This window comes from Hyla sarda, chromosome 9, assembly GCF_029499605.1.
Source record: "Hyla sarda isolate aHylSar1 chromosome 9, aHylSar1.hap1, whole genome shotgun sequence".
NCBI classification, from domain to species: domain Eukaryota; kingdom Metazoa; phylum Chordata; class Amphibia; order Anura; family Hylidae; genus Hyla; species Hyla sarda.
Genome location: NC_079197.1, coordinates 5,894,039 through 5,915,408, shown reverse-complemented (window position 1 = coordinate 5,915,408; position 21,370 = coordinate 5,894,039). Strand labels below are relative to the sequence as shown.

The window sequence follows — 21,370 nt, the reverse complement described above, 5'->3', positions numbered from 1 at the left end:
TGGGGCAGTGGAGTGCCCCTTTAAAGTCTATGGGAGATATATGGAGGGTGCGTGACGGCTGTGGACGCTCGTAATCCGTCACGGAGCGGGAATAAGATGTCTAGGGGCAGAGTACCCCTTTAATTATAGTAGTGTTAATAAGGAGGAGTTTGTCACATGGTTCTTGGTTTTTTTTCTTCCTTCCATTCCAGGTGGTAAAATGGGCATTGGAGAAACTGGAACTGACCCAATATGCCGACAAACCGGCCGGAACGTATAGTGGGGGCAACAAGAGGAAGCTGTCTACAGCCATTGCTCTCATTGGATACCCCTCCTTCATCTTCCTGGTGAGACCTGGATTGGGAAAACATGATTGAACTCTATGGACTCTTGCCTTTACAACCTTACAAACTATGTTACTATGATAGATCATTATTGGACATAGGAAATGAGCATTAACCAATATTTTCGAAATTCTGTTTACAGGACGAACCCACAACAGGTATGGACCCCAAAGCGCGACGATTCCTGTGGAACCTAATCCTGGATATAATAAAAACGGGGCGATCTCTGGTGCTGACATCACACAGGTATGTCCAGGCGTCCGTTTATAATGAGAGACGAAGCAAATTTGTCAGAAGTCTCCTATTGTTTAGTTTCTACAGTTCTTATGCAGACCTATGTGTCTCCATGGTAACAGACTACAAACAAACCTTGTGTAGTCTGATCCCAGGTCCAGCTCCACCTATAGGCAAAATTGGGGGGGGGGCGCCGTTCTGCCCTCCGCAAGAAAGTTATTTCTCCAGGTCCTGACAGCCACAAAACTGTCACCCCAGTAGTAAGAAGATTACATGAGGAGGGGTTTGTTACAGTGTGTCACCCCAGTAGTAAGGAGATTACATGAGGAGGGGGTTTGTTACAGTGTGTCACCCCAGTAGTAAGAAGATTACATGAGGAGGGGGTTTGTTACAGTGTGTCACCCCAGTGGTAAGGAGATTACATGAGGAGGAGGATTGTTACAGTGTGTCACCCCAGCAGTAAGGAGATTACATGAGGAGGGGGTTTGTTACAGTGTGTCACCTCAGTAGTAAGGTAATTACATGAGGAGGAGGTTTGTTACAGTGTGTCACCCCAATAGTAAGGAGATTACATGAGGAGGAGGTTTGTTACAGTGTGTCACCCCAGTAGTAAGGTAATTACATGAGGAGGAGGTTTGTTACAGTGTGTCACCCCAGTAGTAAGAAGATTACATGAGGAGGAGGTTTGTTACAGTGTGTCACCCCAGTAGTAAGGTGATTACATGAGGAGGGTGTTTGTTACAGTGTGTCACCTCAGTAGTAAGGTAATTACATGAGGAGGAGGTTTGTTACAGTGTGTCACCCCAATAGTAAGGAGATTACATGAGGAGGAGGTTTGTTACAGTGTGTCACCCCAGTAGTAAGGTAATTACATGAGGAGGAGGTTTGTTACAGTGTGTCACCCCAGTAGTAAGGAGATTACATGAGGAGGAGGTTTGTTACAGTGTGTCACCCCAGTAGTAAGGAGATTACATGAGGAGGAGGTTTGTTACAGTGTGTCACCCCAGTAGTAAGGAGATTACATGAGGAGGAGGTTTGTCACAGTGTGTCACCCCAGTAGTAAGGAGAATACATGAGGATGAGGTTTGTTACAGTGTCTCACCCCAGTAGTAAGGAGATTACATGCGGAGGAGGTTTGTTACAGTGTATCACCCCAGTAGTAAGGTGATTACATGAGGAGGAGGTTTGTTACAGTGTGTCACCCCAGTAGTAAGGAGATTACATGAGGAGGAGGTTTGTTACAATGTGTCACCCCAGTAGTAAGGAGATGATATGAGGAGGGGGTTTGTTACAGTGTGTCACCCCAGTAGTAAGGAGATTACATTAGGAGGTTTGTTACATTGTGTAAAATGCAGTATATGGTTTACCAACTTGTCAAAAATAGTGGCTGTGGCCAACAATAATCTAATGTATATGGGCAGCTTCACATATCAGGTCATTAGGTCACTAGTTCAGGACACTCGGAAATGCTGGGTCACATAGCGCAAATTCCAGACGAGAAAAGTTCCATAAAACTTTATTGAAATACCGTAAAAGCAGTTACACGTTTCACGCCTCCAAAACCCTTACTCATCGCAGAATACACTTATATATATATATTATAGTGATGGTAAAGAACCTACAATTACCGAGCAATGACGATGATGTCATCAGCAGAGGAAGAATTAAAGATACGCCAACAGTGTACAAAAATAAAAAATGATATAGCAAGTCCAGACTACACGGCTTTGACACCTACAGCAACATGTTAGGAATTGCCTGATTCCGAGAGGAACAATCCATAAAGCTTTATAGTCTAAGGCCGTGTTTTCCAGCCAACGGCTGTCCGGGCATGCTGGGAGATGTAGTTTTGCAACAAATAAGCTCTTTCCCTTGCAGCAGGTTGTAAACTGTGATTTGTGTGTGTTTGGCTGTCCAGGCATGCTGGGAGTTGTAGTTTTGCAACAGCTGGAGACACACTGTTTGGAAAACACTGATCTTAAGGATCCATGCAGCCTATAAAATAATCTGCTTGGAATTATTCTGAGCGGAATTCCGCTTGTGGCAGCCTTCTGCTGAATTGGAGCGTAATGGCTTACTAAGCATTAAAGGGGTACTCCGGTGGAAAACCTTTTTTTTTTTTTTTTTTTTTAAATCAACTGGTGCCAGAAAGTTAAATAGATTTGTAAATTACTTCTATTAAAAAATCTTAATCCTTCCAGTACTTGTTAGCTGCTGAATACTACAGAGGAAATTCTTTTCTTTTTGGAACACAGAGCTCTCTGCTGACATCACGAGCACAGTGCTCTCTGCTGACATCTCTGTCCATTTTAGTAACTGTCCAGAGCAGCATATGTTTTCTATGGGGATTTTCTCCTACTCTGGACAGTTCCTAAAATGGACAGAGGTGTCAGCAGAGAGCACTGTGCTCACGATGTCAGCAGAGAGCTCTGTGTTCCAAAAAGAAAATAATTTCCTCTGTAGTATTCAGCAGTTGATAATCCTTCCAGTACTTAAGATTTTTTAATAGAAGTCATTTACAAATTTGTTTAACTTTCTGACACCAGTTGATTTAAAAAAAAAAGAAAAGGTTTTCCACCGGAGTACCCCTTTAAGCACAATTCCCATGAACTGCAGTGCAGTTCCGGGCGGATTACGTAGTGTGCTCACAATTCTGCAGAATTCCATTGAGATGAATGGGATGCTGTTGCATTACAAATACCACTCAGAACCATTTGCGCAGTGTGCATGGGCCCTTATAGGTTCCTCTTATGGTCCCCTCCCCTAAAAGGTCTGGTCCCCATGTATGTTTGGGATGTAAAACCACTGAGGGGTTCATAGCCTACTACTACTTTTTATGACCAATAACAATATGACTACAGATTCAGACTACACAGGGTTTGTAGTCTGTTACCATGGAGACAGGTCTGCACAGGTGCTGTAGACATAAATAAGAAGGAGATTATGAATTTAACAAAATTTGAAAAGTTGTTCCCTTTCCAATTCTAAATGAGCTGGAACAATAAGGACATTGGTTGTGGAGGTGAACGGGGCCGTACAGTTAATGTAGCTGTCAGGGCATGATGGGAGTTGTAGTTTTACAACAGCTGGAGAAATGTCTTAGTGCAGGTGGAAGGTCCACATCAGTGTTTCGCAACCAGTGTTCCTCCAGCTGTTGCAAAACTACAACTACCAGCATGCCCGGACAGCCAATGGCTGTCCGGGCATGCTGGGAGATGTAGTTTTGCAAAAAAAAGCTCTTCCCCTTGCAGCAGGTTGTAAACTGAGATTTGTCTGTGTTTGGCTGTCCAGGCATGCTGGGAGTTGTAGTTTTGGCAACAAATAAGCTCTTCCCCTTGCAGCAGGTTGTAAACTGAGATTTGTTTGTGTTTGGCTGTCCGGGCATGCTGGGAGTTGTAGTTTTGGCAACAAACAAGCTCTACCTTTTGCAGCAGGTTGTAAACTGTGATTTGGCATGAGTTGTAGTTTCGCAACAGCTGGAGCGCCACCGGTGAAGTACCATAACACCAGTCTAGTGAAATAACACCGCCTTATATAAGACATAACCTACATTGTGTTTTTTCTCAGCATGGAAGAATGTGAAGCTCTCTGTACCCGACTGGCGATTATGGTCAACGGGCGACTGAAATGTCTCGGCAGCATCCAGCATCTGAAAAACCGGTGAGAAATCATTTCCCAGACCCCTAAATGGGGTTTTATTGGGGGAGGTAAGTAGGAGTCTGAAATCTGGACAGAGATATTCAGGCCATCAGGTGCCATTAAAGGGGTATTCTGTTTTTTTTTTTTATTTGACTATGCTACAGGGGCTGTAAAGTTAGTGTAGTTTATAATATAGTGTCTTTACCTGTGTGTGATGGATGGGCTCGCAATTCCTATGTGATCTTTGCCCCGATATAAATTTTTAGCAGCATACAAAATGAGTGTTGTCTCAGCTTTTCCCATGTTGCAGTGTGGCCCGAGACATTACATCAATAGTCAGGTGTTAAAAGGGAGCCTGTCTGTGCATCAATGGGTGGAGCAACCACTAGGTGGGAGGGAGATCATTCTCCACAGACCTGCAGGGAATTGTAGTTTCAAGCACAGCACAGCATGGAAGGCAGCTCCAGTGTGCTGCAATGGGTGGGGATGACTGATGTGTGGGAGGAAGAAAAGTGACTCACACTTACAAACAAGGGGTCCTGGGACTTGTAGTTGGAGGGAAGGAACTCCAACAGGAAATAGCCATTGTACCAAAAGAAAGCAGCAGCGTTATGGTAATCTGACAACATAGCCATTTAGCCCCAGGACAAGTGCTGATTTTTCCTAAGCATGTCCATTACTGTCTGGCGGGTAAGTACTTAAGTCACCTCATAGTGGATAACCCCTTTAAGTGCAATGCCAATGATTCAATGTCTCAGCGCTGTATATAATGAAGGTGTATGCTCTATCCTCCAGATTTGGTGACGGATACATGATCACGGTCAGGATGAAATCCAGCGTTAATGTAAAGGAAGTTGTTCGGTTCTTCAACAGGAACTTCCCAGAAGCTATACTCAAGGTGAGTGTGATGACCTCAGACTAGAGCGATCTGTCCGGACCAGCATTTACGGGACTATGTTATGTGCGTAGAGAAATTGTGATAAGCGGTGACAAAATGGTGAAGCTTATCGATTTATGTAACTTATAACGCAAATATCTGATCTGCAGGAAAGACACCACACGAAGGTCCAGTACCAGCTGAAGTCTGAACAGGTCTCTCTGGCCCAAGTCTTCAGTAAGATGGAGCAAGTGGTGGACGTTCTGGGGATAGAAGATTACTCCGTCAGCCAGACCACCCTAGACAATGTAAGTGAGACCCCTCGCCCTTTAGATGGGAGTGTTAGTGTAGTGGCTTCAGCATGTTTTTGTACGATTTACCCCTGACTGGAAGTTGTGTAGTTCTGTCTGTGTGGTGTTGTCTTAAAGGGGTATTCTGGTGGAAAACCTTTTTATTTTTATTTTTTTTATTTTTTTTTAATCAACTGGTGCCAGAAAGTTAAACAGATTAGTAAATTACTTCTATTAAAAAACCTTTACCCTTCCAGTACTTTTTAGCAGCTGTATGCTACGATACCTGCTGACACCCGATATCAGGAAATGTCCAGAGCAGGAGAAAATCCCCATAGCAAACCAATACTGCTCTGGACAGTTCCTGACACGGACAGAGGTGTCAGCAGAGAGCACTGTGGACAAGTCAAAAAAGAAATTCAAAAAGAAAAGAATTTCCTCTGTAGCATACAGCTGCTAAAAAGTACTGGAAGGGTAAAGATTTTTTTAATAGACGTAATTTACAAATCTGTTAAACTTTCTGGCACCGATTGATATAAAAAAAAAAAAAAATGTTTTCCACCGGAGCACCCCTTTTAAGCTCCCCTCTCTCTCCTGGCAATGTATTCTGGGAATTGTAGTACTGAGCAACAGCTCAAGCAGGAAGTACAGGACTAAGGCCCCCAAAAACAAAGGTATTTTTGGTGGTTTGAGAACTGGGGCAGACTGGTAAGCAATGCAGCATTTTTTCCACCTGAGAACCCCTTAAGATAGTGTTTCCCAACCAGTGTGCCTCCAGATGTTGTAAAACTTCAACTCCCAGCATGCCCGGACAGCCTTTGGAGCTGGAGGCACACTGGTTGAGAGACACTGCCTTAAGGTAACCACCAAGCTTCCCATAAACCTACACAACAATAGTATTCATGGCGCCGCTTATCTCTAACCTATCCACCTACGCCGCTGCTTCTAGCCAATCGCATTTCACCTTCGCCGTTTCTTCCTCCGTGCAGGTATTTGTCAACTTTGCAAAGAAACAGAGCGATAATCTGGAGCAGCAAGAGGTGAACCACAGTAACAGCGTTCCGTCCCCCATGGAGCGAGTGCTGAGCCTCCTGCGACCCCGGACCACACCCACCGAACTGCGGGCCCTTGTGGTGGAGGAGCCCGAAGATCTAGAGACGGATGATGAAGGCCTGATCAGCTTCGAGGAGGAAAGGGTAAGAGCGGCTTTCTCTCCTTCTCCACAATCACCATTCCCATTGAAGTCGATTGGAAAGCTCTGCAGTAAGTCGATACGGGTAACATAAATAGACAAAAGTTAAAGGTGTACTCCAGTTATGAAAAACGTATCCGCTATGCAGAGGGAATAGGTGTCTGATTGCAGGAAGTCCAACCTCTGTCTTAACCCCCAACCCCCGCTATCTCCAGAACGGGGCCCCTTTTGAGCACTCTCTGGTCCCCACCTCCGGCAGTGACCGGCTGCTCAGTCAGTCATCGGCCTCAGCAGTTTCCCGGTTATTGGTGGAGCGGCTGTCGCTGCTGAGACTGGTTTGTCTAGGAAGATGGGGGCCAGAGAGCTCAGAGGTAAGAGACTGGGCCCCGTTCAGTAGATCGCAGGGGCCCCAGAGGTCATAAACCCCCCCCCCCCCCCCCCAGATCAGACACTGGACAGGGGATAAGTTTATCAAACCTGGAGTACCCCTTTAACTTCCGTGATGCAGATTTATTCCACAGAGTTCTCCTCCTATCTCACCCACATTGAGGCTAATGTAAATGCTGCAGATTTTCTGCACTGAAAAATCCCCAGTGTAAATGCCTAATCCTAACAACTCCCATATAGTGCCATGTATAATATCACATCAGATGTATTATTCCTATATGTCTCTGTTTGGATCCCATTATTCGAAAGGATCACTGTTTAAAACCTATCACCAGCCTCCCTGACGTTTCGCCAGAGCTCTGGCTTTGTCAAGGGTTCCTAAGGCTTCATGCAGCAGAATATATTGATCTGGTGCCAGATTGTCCATAGGTCTCGTACCGTACTCCATATCATCTATGGGCGCCCAATGGGCGGCTGGATGTACTGGTCCCATTTGTACCCATCCTGGGCGGCTCTGACTCCACACATTATATGTACCCGGCCTAACACAAATAATATCTGTACCGGGTTGGAATCCATCTTGTGATCTTCCTTACTTTTCTTTCCCGCAGGCTCAGTTGTCTTTTAATACAGACACGCTTTGCTGAGAAGACGTCTTCATTCTGCACCGAGCAGGACCACCCGATGTGTTGGAGACCACTGCCCCATTTTTACCATACCCCTTCCCCATTACAGCCTGGGGGTTGTGTGATGGCTCCGGACAGCTGTGTATACAGCACACACGGACCTGCCTCTGGACGCCACACATACCACTGTCCATGTATAGGGGGCGCTGCTCTGAAATGGACAGAGAGAGCAGACCCCAAAGCTGCTTCTGAATGAACATGGCCGGGGCCACAGCAATGCCGGGTCAGACGTCTGTGGATACGGAGCCTGTGATCTGCTACGACCAGCGATGGATGAGACTGGCTACAGCTGAGGATTCTCCCCCTGAGGAATGTACAGGCATCATGCTGCAGACAGGGGGCTCCACTTGTCAGGACGTTGCAGCAGACGTGGTGCTCTGCTCTCCGGGCATTACTAAGACTTAGTTTTAGTTTCTAATTATTTCTTTCCGTTTTGCTGTTTTTCGTGCTCTCGTCCCCTTTTTCTTCGTCTCTTTGTGCAATATAAATGTGCCAACCAATGTATATAGTGTCGCTGCAGGGGGCGCTCACAGCCAGCAGGTACCCTGGTGGCCATTTTTAGGAACTGCACTGCCAAAAAAATGGATTCTGTATGTTGTATATAATGCTTTATTTTGTGTTTTGGTTTATTTTTTCAAAAGCTGCAAATTAAATGACCAAATATGTGCACTTTATATGGGGTGCATGCCGTTCCTGGGTCAGGTAGGTGGGGGGGATATGGATGTTATCTTAATGGGGTATTCTGGTATTGTTGTAAAGACCCCAAGATATACAACCCAATAATATAGTGTTGTCGACTTCAGCATGGTTTTACCTCATTCACCCCTGACAAGAAAGTGCGTAGTCTTCTCATTGTCAGCGTGCTGTTGTCTCCTCCCTCCCTCTTGATAGGAAGTTGTGTTGTCCTCTTATTGCCTGTGCTGTGTTGTCTCAGCAGCTCCCTGTCTCCTCCCTCTCTCCTTACAGGCAGTTGTGTAGTCTTCTCATTGTCAGTGTGCTGTTATCTCAGCAGCTTTCTGGCCTCTCCCTCTCATCTGACAGGAAGTTGTGTAGTCTTCTCATTGTCAGTATGGTTTTGTCTCAACAGCTCACAGGCTCCTCCCTCTCTCCTCACAGGAAGTTGTGTTGTCCTCTTATTGTCAGTGTGTTGTCCTCCCTCTCTCCTGAGACGATCCATCATCATCTTCTGTCTCAGGAGGCGTGGCTGGAGCTTGTGTCTGAGCTGTAGCCCCACCCCCTGAGTGATGTCACCACCTCAGACCAGCCCGTCCAGCCTACATCACCATTTCCCTGTCATATTTACATATATATCTTTATTGAGACATTAAGGGAAGATAAGGTGTGGTTACAGCATGCTGCCTTGTGATGAACAATACTACAAACAGAGGAGCAGACAGGGAATGTATACAGCAGGTGCTGCAGTCTCGGGGAAAATGTCACAGTATTGTACTCTGGGAATTGTAGTACTAAGCACCTGTTCAACCAGGAAGTACAGGACAAGACCCTCAAAACAAATGGTTATTTGGAGTTCACAGTGTCTGATTAGAAAGAACAACAAAATGTATTCTAAAGCAGTGTTTCCCAACCAGTGTGCCTCCAGCTGTTGCAAAACTACAACTCCCAACATGCCTGGACAGCCGTTGGCTGTCCAGGCATGCTGGGAGTTGTAGTTTTGCAACAGCTGGAGGCACACTGGTTGGGAAACACTGCTCTAGAGCATTCAGAAGCTGTATTGAAATACTGATTACAGTGTTTTCCCATGCAGTATCTTGTAAATGGCAGTAGATGGCGCTATTGCAAATATTTTATTAAGACTAAGGTACAACCTATACTGGAGGGTTTGTCCGATGTTCATTCCTATCAAGCAGTCTGGAAAATGTATTCTGGTATATCTGGTTCTGGAAAAGCTGGGTGGCGATAGATTGCCAGACACAGACCCTGGTTATTACAAAAGAACTGGAATGGGGAAGTAAAACATCAAACGGATTGTCTGGGCTTGTAAAATCCCCACCTGATTTTATATATCTACTCACATTTTGTTCTCCGTGTACTTTGATCTGTTCTATACAATGTAAAGACTATTTTAAGAGCGTCCTATCCTTAAAGGTGCATTAACTTATGGGTGTCACTGCTCCAATCTGGATGTAGAGACTTTACAGAGAAAAGAATACGGACTCCTATATACAAGAATATAACTATAATACTGCTCCCATATACAAGAATATAACTACTATAATACTGCTCCTATATACAAGAATATAACTACTATAATACTGCTCCTATATACAAGAATATAACTACTATAATACTGCTCCTATATACAAGAATATAACTACTATAATACTGCTCCTATATACAAGAATATAACTACTATAATACTGCTCCCATATACAAGAATATAACTACTATAATACTGCTCCCATATACAAGAATATAACTACTATAATACTGCTCCTATATACAAGAATATAACTACTATAATACTGCTCCTATATACAAGAATATAACTACTATAATACTGCTTCTATATACAAGAATATAACTACTATAATACTGCCCCCTATATACAAGAATATAACTACTATAATACTGCTCCTATATACAAGAATATATATACTATAATACTGCTCCTATATACAAGAATATAACTACTATAATACTGCTCCTATATACAAGAATATATCTACTATAATACTGCCCTTATATACAAGAATATAACTACTATAATACTGCATCCTATATACAAGAATATAACTACTATAATACTGCTCCTATATACAAGAATATAACTGCTATAATACTGCTCCTATATACAAGAATATAACTACTATAATACTGCCCTTATATACAAGAATAGAACTACTATAATACTGCCTCCTATATACAAGAATATAACTACTATAATACTGCCTCCTATATACAAGAATATAACTGCTATAATACTGCTCCTATATACAAGAATATAACTGCTATAATACTGCTCCTATATACAAGAATATAACTACTATAATACTGCCTCCTATATACAAGAATATAACTACTATAATACTGCTCCTATATACAAGAATATAACTACTATAATACTGCCCCCTATATACAAGAATATAACTACTATAATACTGCTCCTATATACAAGAATATAACTACTATAATACTACTCCTATATACAAGAATATAACTACAATAATGCTGCTCCTATATACAAGAATATAACTACTATAATACTGCTCCTATATACAGGAATATAACTACTATAATACTGCCTCCTATATACAAGAATATAACTACTATAATACTGCCTCCTATATACAAGAATATAACTACTATAATACTGCTCCTATATACAAGAATATAACTACTATAATACTGCCTCCTATATACAAGAATATAACTACTATAATACTGCTCCTATATACAAGAATATAACTACTATAATACTGCCTCCTATATACAAGAATATAACTACTATAATACTGCTCCTATATACAAGAATATAACTACTATAATACTGCTCCCTATATACAAGAATATAACTACTATAATACTGCCCTTATATACAAGAATATAACTACTATAATACTGCTCATATATATATATATATATATATATATATATATATATATATATATATATATATATATAAATAAATAATATCCAGGTGATAGCAGTATAAAACAGGCGATGATTTGGTTTTCCTCATTGTGTGTTTATTATGATCTCTCTCTTTCTCTCTCTCTCTATATATATATATATATATATGAGCAGTATTATAGTAGGTGTATATGTGTGTATGTATATATATATATATACCACTCTCCACCTGTTCTTGGGTTGTGTCGGTCACGGCAGCATAATTTTGTATAATCTTCGCTCCTCTCGTGCTTATTCATTGCTACATTGTATCGTTGTAGACCATTCCCTTCATTCCGTTCTGTATGTGTCAGACATGACACAATGCTTTGTACTCCTGCTCCTCGTCCTGTCAGGGCTTGCTGGGAGTTGTAGTTAGGTAACAGCTGCCGTTGGGGCAGACTACACTATAGTAAGCTTTAAAGGGGTACTCCGGTGAAAACCTTTTTTCTTTTAAATCAACTGGTGGCAGAAAGTTAAACATATTTGTAAATTACTTCTATTAAAAAAAATCTTAATCCTTCCAGTACGCATTAGCTGCTGAATGCTACAGAGGAAATTCCTTTCTTTTTGGAACATTGATGACATCATGAGCACAGTGCTCTCTGCTGACATCTCTGTCCATTTTAGCAACCATGCATAGCAGATGCATAGCAGATGTATGCTAAGGGCTCGGTGGTTATCACTGCTGCCTTGCAGGGCTGGGGACTTGGGTTCAAATCCCACTAAGGACAACAATAAATAAAGCATTATTATTATTATAATAACGTCAGCAGAGAGCACTGTGCTCGTGATGTCATCAGAGAGAATTCCAAAAAGAAAATAATTTCCTCTGTAGTATTCAGCAGCTAATAAGTACAGGAAGGATTAAGATTTTTTAATAGAAGTAATTTACAAATATGTTTAACTTTCTGCCACCAGTTCATTTAAAAGAAAAAAGGTTTTCACCGGAGTACCCCTTTAAGCTTTAGTGATAAGTGGCTACTTAAAGGACATCTGCAGCGTGATTAACACTTATCCCCTATCCACAGGATAGGTGATAAGTGTTTGATCGTGGGGGGTCTGACCGCTGGGACCCCCTGTGATCTCCTGTACGGGGCCGCGGCTGTCCCGTGCAGGAGGTGTGCCGGCCTCAGCATGACGTTGCGGCCGGCACGCCTCCTCCATACATCTCTATGGGAGAGGCGGGGAGGCAGCGTTCGTGCCTCCCCCATAGAACTGTATGGGGACGGGGAGGAGACGGGGCGTCACCGTTGACCTCTAGGTCAACGCTACGTGCCCATGAGCGCTAATGGCAGCGCCCCGTTAGGGAGATCAAGGGGGTCCCAGCAGTTGGACCCCCTGCGATCAAACACTTATCCCCTATCCTGTGGACAGGGGAGAAGTATCATACCGCTGCAATTGTCCTTTAAGTAGTTCTCTGTGCAGAGGATTTGGAGCTCTGTATCAGGGACACTTTCAGATGAAGCCATTGCTGTGGGGCCCTTCAGGCACCAGAGTCCAAGTGCAACTGCAGCCACAGCGCCCCCTACAGTTATTAAAGGGGTACTCCGGTGGAAAACATTTTTTTTTTTAATTTATGTTATTTTTAATCAACTGTTGCCAGAAAGTTATACAGATTTATAAATTTCTTCTTTAAAAAAAATCTTAATACTTCTAGTACTTATCAGCTGCTCTATGCTCCACAGGAAATGTATTTTCTTTTTAAATTTCTTTCCAGTCTGACCACAGTGCTCTCTGCTGACACCTCTGTCCATGTCAGGAACTGTCCAGAGCAGGAGCAAATCCCCATAGAAAACCTCTCCTGCTCTGGACAGTTTTCTCAGAGTAGACAGTTGGTAAAGTCTATACAGGTCAGCCAGGGCCCAAGGACGTGACCAGTGATGAAGAGATAGAGCTGGAGGGGAGGTGCATAGCTACTATATATCCTGATCCTATAGAGATAGCAGCAGTATACAGATAGAGCTGGAGGGGAGGCGCATAGCTACTATATATCCTGATCCTATAGAGATAGCAGCAGTATACAGATAGAGCTGGAGGGGAGGCGCATAGCTACTATATATCCTGATCCTATAGAGATAGCAGTAGTATACAGATAGAGCTGGAGGAGAGGTGCATATATATATATCCTGATCCTATAGAGATAGCAGCAGTATACAGATAGAGCTGGAGGGGAGGTACATAGCTACTATATATCCTGATCCTATAGAGATAGAGCTGGAGGGAAGGTGTATAGCTACTATATATCCTGATCCTATAGAGATAGCAGCAGTATACAGATAGAGCTGGAGGGGAGGTGTATAACTACTATATATCCTGATTCCATAGAGATAGCAGCAGTATATAGATAGAGCTGGAGGGGAGGTGCATAGCTACTATATATCCTGATCCTATAGAGATAGCAGTAGTATACAGATAGAGCTGGAGGAGAGGTGCATATATATATATCCTGATTCTATAGAGATAGCAGCAGTATACAGATAGAGCTGGAGGGAAGGTGTATAGCTACTATATATCCTGATCCTGTAGAGATAGCAGCAGTATACAGATAGAGCTGGAGGGGAGGTGTATAACTACTATATATCATGATCCCATAGAGATAGCAGCAGTATACAGATAGAGCTGGAGGGGAGGTGTATAACTACTATATATTCTGATCCCACAGAGATAGCAGCAGTATACAGACAAAGCTGGAGGAGAGGTGTATAACTACTATATATCCTGATCCCATAGAGATAGCAGCAGTATACAGATAGAGCTGGAGGGGAGGTGTATAACTGCTATATATCCTGATCCCACAGAGATAGCAGCAGTATAGAGATAGAGCTGAAGGGGAGGTGTATAACTACTATATATCCTGATCCCATAGAGACAGCAGCAGTATACAGATAGAGCTGGAGGGAAGGTGTATAACTACTATATATCCTGATGCCATAGAGATAACAGCAGCAGTATACAGATAGAGCAGGAGGGGAGGTGTATAACTACTATATATACTGATATTATAGAGATAGCAGCAGCAGTATACAGATAGAGGGGAGGTGTATAATTATATATACTCATTCCATAAAGATAGCAGCAGCAGTGTACAGATAGAGTAAAAGGGAGGTGTATAACTACTATATGTCCTCATCCCATAGAGATAGCAGCAGTATACAGATATAGCTGGAGGGGAGGTGTATAACTACTATATATCATGATCCCATAGAGATAGCAGCAGTATACAGATAGAGCTGGAGGGGAGGTGTATAACTACTATATATTCTGATCCCACAGAGATAGCAGCAGTATACAGACAGAGCTGGAGGAGAGGTGTATAACTACTATATATCCTGATCCCATAGAGATAGCAGCAGTATACAGATAGAGCTGGAGGGGAGGTGTATAACTACTATATATCCTGATCCCACAGAGATAGCAGCAGTATACAGACAGAGCTGGAGGAGAGGTGTATAACTAATACAGTATATATATTCTGATCCCATAGAGATAGCAGTATACAGATCAAGCTGGTGGAGAGGTATATAACAACCATATATGATCCAGGCTTTGAAAATTAAGCCACATTTCTGAGGGTCAAAGTGGTGATCACATGTCACAGTTACAGTAATGAATGACATAGAAGCAGCTGTGCAGGAATGAAATGCGCTGCACGACTAGTAATGGTGAGCGTGCATGATATGGGCAGACAAAAACAACATCTGGAGTTCTCCTTTAAATCCTACTGACTTTAAGCACCCTCCCTATGCCAGGACCCGAATTGCTCCCTGCAGCCGTCACACAATGGACATATCAATCACGTGACTGCTGGGATCTATGAGACAATAGGTAAGTGCAGGTATGTGATTGGGGATGGCGGGTGTATATGGGTGATCAGAGAACATGAAGTGTCATGGAGAGGATCTCCGCCTGACGTGTGACCTGAAGGAATGTGGTCTATGCAGCTTCATAGGAAAAGGGAGTGTCCCCTCACCTACCAGAGCGAGAAATCCGGAGGCACCGATCACACCTGCAGAAGAGGAGCGAAGATCAGTCACCATGGTGGACGAACCCAAAATCGAGCTCTACGTCAAGGTAAGAGCCCCACTTTATACAGAGCGTCCTACCTGCAGATGCTCAAACCCCATAGAGCCGCAGCACTGCCTTATCACCACTGAGTACGTTCCTCCAGCTGTTACAAAACTACAACTCCCAGCATGCCCGGACAGTCTTTGAGGTTCTATATCAAGGATGTCCAACCTACCGCCCTCCAGCTGTTGCAAAACTACAACTCCCAGCATGCTCGGACAGCCTATGAGGCTCTATATCAAGGGTGCCAAACTGTAGCCCTCCAGCTGTTGCAAAACTACAACTCCCAGCATGCCCGGACAGCCTTTTAAGACTCTATATCAAGGATGTCCAACCTACTGCCCTCCAGCTGTTGCAAAACTACAACTCCCAGCATGCTCGGACAGCCTTTGAGGCTCTATATCAACGATGTCCAACCTACCGCCCTCCAGCTGTTGCAAAACTACAACTCCCAGCATGCTCGGACAGCCTATGAGGCTCTATATCAAGGGTGCCAAACTGTAGCCCTCCAGCTGTTGCAAAACTACAACTCCCAGCATGCCCGGACAGCCTTTTAAGACTCTATATCAAGGATGTCCAACCTACTGCCCTCCAGCTGTTGCAAAACTACAACTCCCAGCATGCTCGGACAGCCTTTGAGGCTCTATATCAAGGGTGCCAAACTGTAGCCCTCCAGCTGTTGCAAAACTACAACTCCCAGCATGCCCGGACAGCCTATGAGGCTCTATATCAAGGGTGCCAAACTGTAGTCCTCCAGCTGTTGCAAAACTACAACTCCCAGCATGCCCGGACAGCCGTTGGCTGTCCGGGCATGCTGAGAGTTGTAGTTTTGCAACAGCTGGAGGCACACTGGTTAGGATACACTGATGTGGATGTCAGCAGCAAATCTCATTCCTGTCCTAATAGTTTGTTACAATGTATCAGTGCAGGTATACTCTCCACACCAGTGTCTCCCAACCAGGGTGCCTCCAGCTGTTGCAAAACTACAACTCCCAACATGCCCGGACAGCCGATGGTTCTATACTGAGGCTCTATGTTTACAGTGTGCAACCTGCAGCCCTCCAACTCTTGCAAAACTACAACTCCCAGCATGCCCAAACAGCCAAAGTCTGACCTCTTTTAACCCCTTAAGGGAATAGTCACACGTAACTAATCCGGTGCAGATTTTGATACCATTGACTTTAATGGCTCCGTTATTAAATTCGCAATAGTGGCAAATTTGCATGTTTTCCATGGACCCATTGAAGTCAATGGTATCAAAATCTGCATCGAAGGGTTATTTATGTATTTATTTATTTAATTTTTTTGCGTAAATGTATATTCTGCTGGAGGCAGGGAAAAAATGAAAAAAAAAATCAATACTTACCGAGCCCCCGATCTCCCCCGCAGCTGCGTCAGGCCCCTGAACTTCTGTCTTGTTCCTTCTCCTAATCAGCACTTGTTGCAGGACCTGCCGGCTTAACCAATCACTGACCAAGACGGGACCCCACTTCTGCCAGTGATTGGCTGATCTGACAGGTCCTGCCTGGATTGAAGGATGAAGACAGAAGATCGAGGGATCGGACAGAGGGGAATGGGAGATGTGGGGGAGTGGAGAAGTAGGTAAGTATACATTATTTTTATCTTTTTTTTTTTTGGCAGGATGAGAATTTTAGCAAAACAGTGGATAATCCCTTTAATACTTACCTGTCGCTTTAAAAAAAAAAAAAAAATACATTGCCTACAGCATTTTTCTCCAACCAGGTTACCTCAAGCTGTTGCAAAACTACAACTCCCAGCATGCCCGGACAGCCAAAGACTGTCGGGGCATGCTGGGAGTTGTAGTTTTGCAACAGCTGGAGGTACCCTGGTTGGGAAACACTTATCTAGACCAATGTGCCCAAACCTGTGGCTGTCCGGGCATGCTAGAAGGTGTAGTCTTGCAACAGCTGGAGGCACCCTGGTTGGGAAACACTAATCTAGACCAATGTTTCCAAGCCTGTGGCTGTCCGGGCATGCTGGGAGTTGTAGTTTTGCAACAGCTGGATGCACACTGGTTGGGAAACACTGATACAGTATAAACAACTGTAACAAATCCTCTACTGTGGTAAGCAACCAGCCTATAGCATCTGTCCGTGCATGCTGGGAGTTGTAGCCTTGCAACAGCTGGAGGCACCCTGGTTGGGAAACACTAATCTAGACCAATGTTTCCAAGCCTGTGGCTGTCCGGGCATGCTGGGAGTTGTAGTCTTGCAACAGCTGGAGGCCCCCTGGTTGGGAAACACTGGCCTTGAGACATGTCATAAGTTTTGGCGGGTTGAAGTCTGAATTTTTAGACCCCAACCGATTGCTACAACAAGCGAAGCTCTCGTCTCCCGGCTCTTTGTGCTGTCGACCCATGAAAATCCCATCGACTTACACTCCAAGTTCCTATCGGTCATGTGACCCAGAACCAGGAGAGATCCATTTAGCTCACTAATTTCCCGGCTTGTTCTAGAAATTACTCGGGGTCTGAACACTCTGACCCCGACCTATCAAGACTTTTGACATTTCTAAGAAAACATAGCTGCTTTCTTAGAAAAACAGCGCCACCCCTGTCCTCAGGTTGTTTGTGGTATTGCAACCAAGTTCCGTTCAGTTAAAAAAAACTGAGCTGCAATACTGCACACAACCTAAGGAGAAGGGTGGCGCTGTTTCTGGAAGATAACAGCTATGATAACTTATTAGGGGATGCAGTCTCGTCTGGTGGAGATATCTGGACATATGCAGGTGACATCCATTAGTAATGGCCCAGGCGCAACTCCACATGGCCGTGATTGTACACTGGGACACGGGAGCTGTAGGGTTAACATGACATACTGTTCCAGGGCAGTAAAGAGTTAAGATCCCCTGCAGCCCTGCTCATGAATATGTTAATACACTTCAGGTATATAATTATGTGTACAGGATATTCACGTTAGGACGGGTTCACACTGAGTTCTTGTTTCCATTTAAATGGTCACTGTCATTAAGACTCATTTTTGCTATTTCACTCCTTAAGGTACATAAAAAAAAAATTTGTAAAGTTTTCTATGTTTTATTTGTGTTTAAAAAAACTGCCACTAGGTGTCTCCCTACTTGTCCAGAGCACATTTCCCCCCATCTTTTGCATAGACTTTGGACTCCTACCGGCCTGGTAGTAGTCCAAAAACAGGAAATGCAGTCTGGAGTGCCGAGGAGGGGGGGGGTGCAGCCAATCATAGCTCATCTCACACTGACCTGCTCTGGGCTGTGTGTAGCAGAGTGAGGGAGGAAGTTCTCCCCTGTATGGCTTCAGATGATGTCACGCCTGCTGGGGAACGCCCCTTCCCAGTCTGTGAATCTGACTGAGACTGAGCAGAAAATACAGAACAACAACAAGGTAGAAAACTAAAAAAAATAAAGGCCGGGGGTGGTTTATCATGATGGGAACAGTGACCTAGGAGGATTATAACATGTAACAAGATAATGACAGGTTCTCTTTAATGTATGTTTATTACACTTAAAAAGGAAGAAAAATTTATACAGAATTCCATACAGCAGAATCTGTTTCCCATTTACTTACATTATATAAAAAAGTTAAATAGATGTCAATGTATCCTTTTTTTAATATTTTTTTATTGCTGCACACAATTTGTCAGTTCACTATGTTTTTCTATACAGCAGCACATTGCCTTCTCTGGATTCATTTATCACGTTTTATACACTGAGCAGAATATAAACAAACTATAAATAGGATACAATAAAATAAAGGTGATGAACCAAAGAGACGCGGTGTGATATAACTACTATAATACTGCTCCTATATACAAGAATATAACTACTATAATACTGCTCCTATATTCAAGAATATAACTACTATAATACTGCTCCTATATACAAGAATATAACTACTATAATACTACTCCTATATACAAGAATATAACTACTATAATACTGCCTCCTATATACAAGAATATAACTACTATAATACTGCTCCTATATACAAGAATATAACTACTATAATACTGCTCCTATATACAAGAATATAACTACTATAATACTGTCTACTATATACAAGAATATAACTACTATAATACTGCTCCTATATACAAGAATATAACTACTATAATACTGCTCCTATATACAAGAATATAATTACTATAATACTGCTCCTATATACAAGAATATAACTACTATAATACTGCCTCCTATATACAAGAATATAACTACTATAATACTGTCCCAATATACAAGAATATAACTACTATAATACTGCTCCTATATACAAGAATATAACTACTATAATACTGCCCCTATATACAAGAATATAACTACTATAATACTGCTCCTATATACAAGAATATAACTACTATAATACTGCTCCTATATACAAGAATATAACTACTATAATACTGCTCCTATATACAAGAATATAACTACTATAATACTGCCTCCTATATACAAGAATATAACTACTATAATACTGCTCCTATATACAAGAATATAACTACTATAATACTGCTCCTATATACAAGAATATAACTACTATAATACTGCTCCTATATACAAGAATATAACTACTATAATACTGCCTCCTATATACAAGAATATAACTACTATAATACTGTCCCAATATACAAGAATATAACTACTATAATACTGCTCCTATATACAAGAATATAACTACTATAATACTGCTCCTATATACAAGAATATAACTACTATAATACTGCTCCTATATACAAGAATATAACTACTATAATACTGCTCCTATATACAAGAATATAACTACTATAATACTGCTCCTATATACAAGAATATAACTACTATAATACTGCTCCTATATACAAGAATATAACTACTATAATACTGCTCCTATATACAAGAATATAACTACTATAATACTGCTCCTATATACGAGAATATAACTACTATAATGCTCTTATATACAAGAATATAACCACTAGAATACTGCTCCTATATACAAGAATATAACTACTATAATGCTCTTATATACAAGAATATAACTACTATAATACTGCTCCTATATACAAGAATATAACTACTATAATACTGCTCCTATATACAAGAATATAACTACTATAATACTGCTCCTATATACAAGAATATAACTACTATAATACTGCTCCTATATACAAGAATATAACTACTATAATACTGCTCCTATATACAAGAATATAACTACTATAATACTGCTCCTATATACAAGAATATAACTACTATAATACTGCTCCTATATACGAGAATATAACTACTATAATGCTCTTATATACAAGAATATAACCACTAGAATACTGCTCCTATATACAAGAATATAACTACTATAATGCTCTTATATACAAGAATATAACTACTAGAATATTGTCTCCTATATACAAGAATATAACTACTATAATACTGCCTCCTATATACAAGAATATAACTACTATAATACTGCCTCCTATATACAAGAATATAACTACTATAATACTGCTCCTATATACAAGAATATAACTACTATAATACTGCTCCTATATACAAGAATATAACTACTATAATACTGCTCCTATATACGAGAATATAACTACTATAATGCTCTTATATACAAGAATATAACCACTAGAATACTGCTCCTATATACAAGAATATAACTACTATAATGCTCCTATATACAAGAATATAACTACTATAATATTGTCTCCTATATACAAGAATATAACTACTATAATACTGCCTCCTATATACAAGAATATAACTACTATAATACTGCTCCTATATACAAGAATATAACTACTATAATACTGCTCCTATATACAAGAATATATCTACTATAATACTGCTCCTATAAACAAGAATATATCTACTATAATACTGCTCCTATATACAAGAATATATCTACTATAATACTGCTCCTATATACAAGAATATAACTACTATAATACTGCCCTCTATATACAAGAATATAACTACTATAATACTGCCCCCCCTATATACAAGAATATAACTATTATAATACTGCCCCCCCTATATACAAGAATATAACTACTATAATACTGCCCCCCTAT

At 41.7% G+C, this 21,370-nt stretch overlaps 2 protein-coding genes across 5 annotated transcripts in view; both read left to right on the top strand.

The window, feature by feature from the left end:
• Positions 1 to 8,302, top strand: part of ABCA2 (ATP binding cassette subfamily A member 2) — a 119,199-nt gene extending 110,897 nt beyond the window's left edge. For all 4 annotated transcript variants that reach the window (XM_056538175.1, XM_056538177.1, XM_056538176.1 and 1 more), the window contains 7 exons: positions 192 to 326; positions 466 to 569; positions 4,125 to 4,217; positions 4,992 to 5,094; positions 5,244 to 5,381; positions 6,353 to 6,559; positions 7,554 to 8,302. In XM_056538175.1, the coding sequence (XP_056394150.1) occupies positions 192 to 326; positions 466 to 569; positions 4,125 to 4,217; positions 4,992 to 5,094; positions 5,244 to 5,381; positions 6,353 to 6,559; positions 7,554 to 7,589 (816 nt within the window). In that variant the 3' untranslated portion in view covers positions 7,590 to 8,302. The remainder of the gene's footprint in view (positions 1 to 191; positions 327 to 465; positions 570 to 4,124; positions 4,218 to 4,991; positions 5,095 to 5,243; positions 5,382 to 6,352; positions 6,560 to 7,553) is intronic.
• Positions 8,303 to 15,284: 6,982 nt separating this feature from the next.
• Positions 15,285 to 21,370, top strand: part of CLIC3 (chloride intracellular channel 3) — a 24,789-nt gene continuing 18,703 nt past the window's right edge. The window contains exon 1 of the mRNA XM_056538193.1: positions 15,285 to 15,332. Within this exon, the coding sequence (XP_056394168.1) occupies positions 15,297 to 15,332 (36 nt within the window). The 5' untranslated portion in view covers positions 15,285 to 15,296. The remainder of the gene's footprint in view (positions 15,333 to 21,370) is intronic.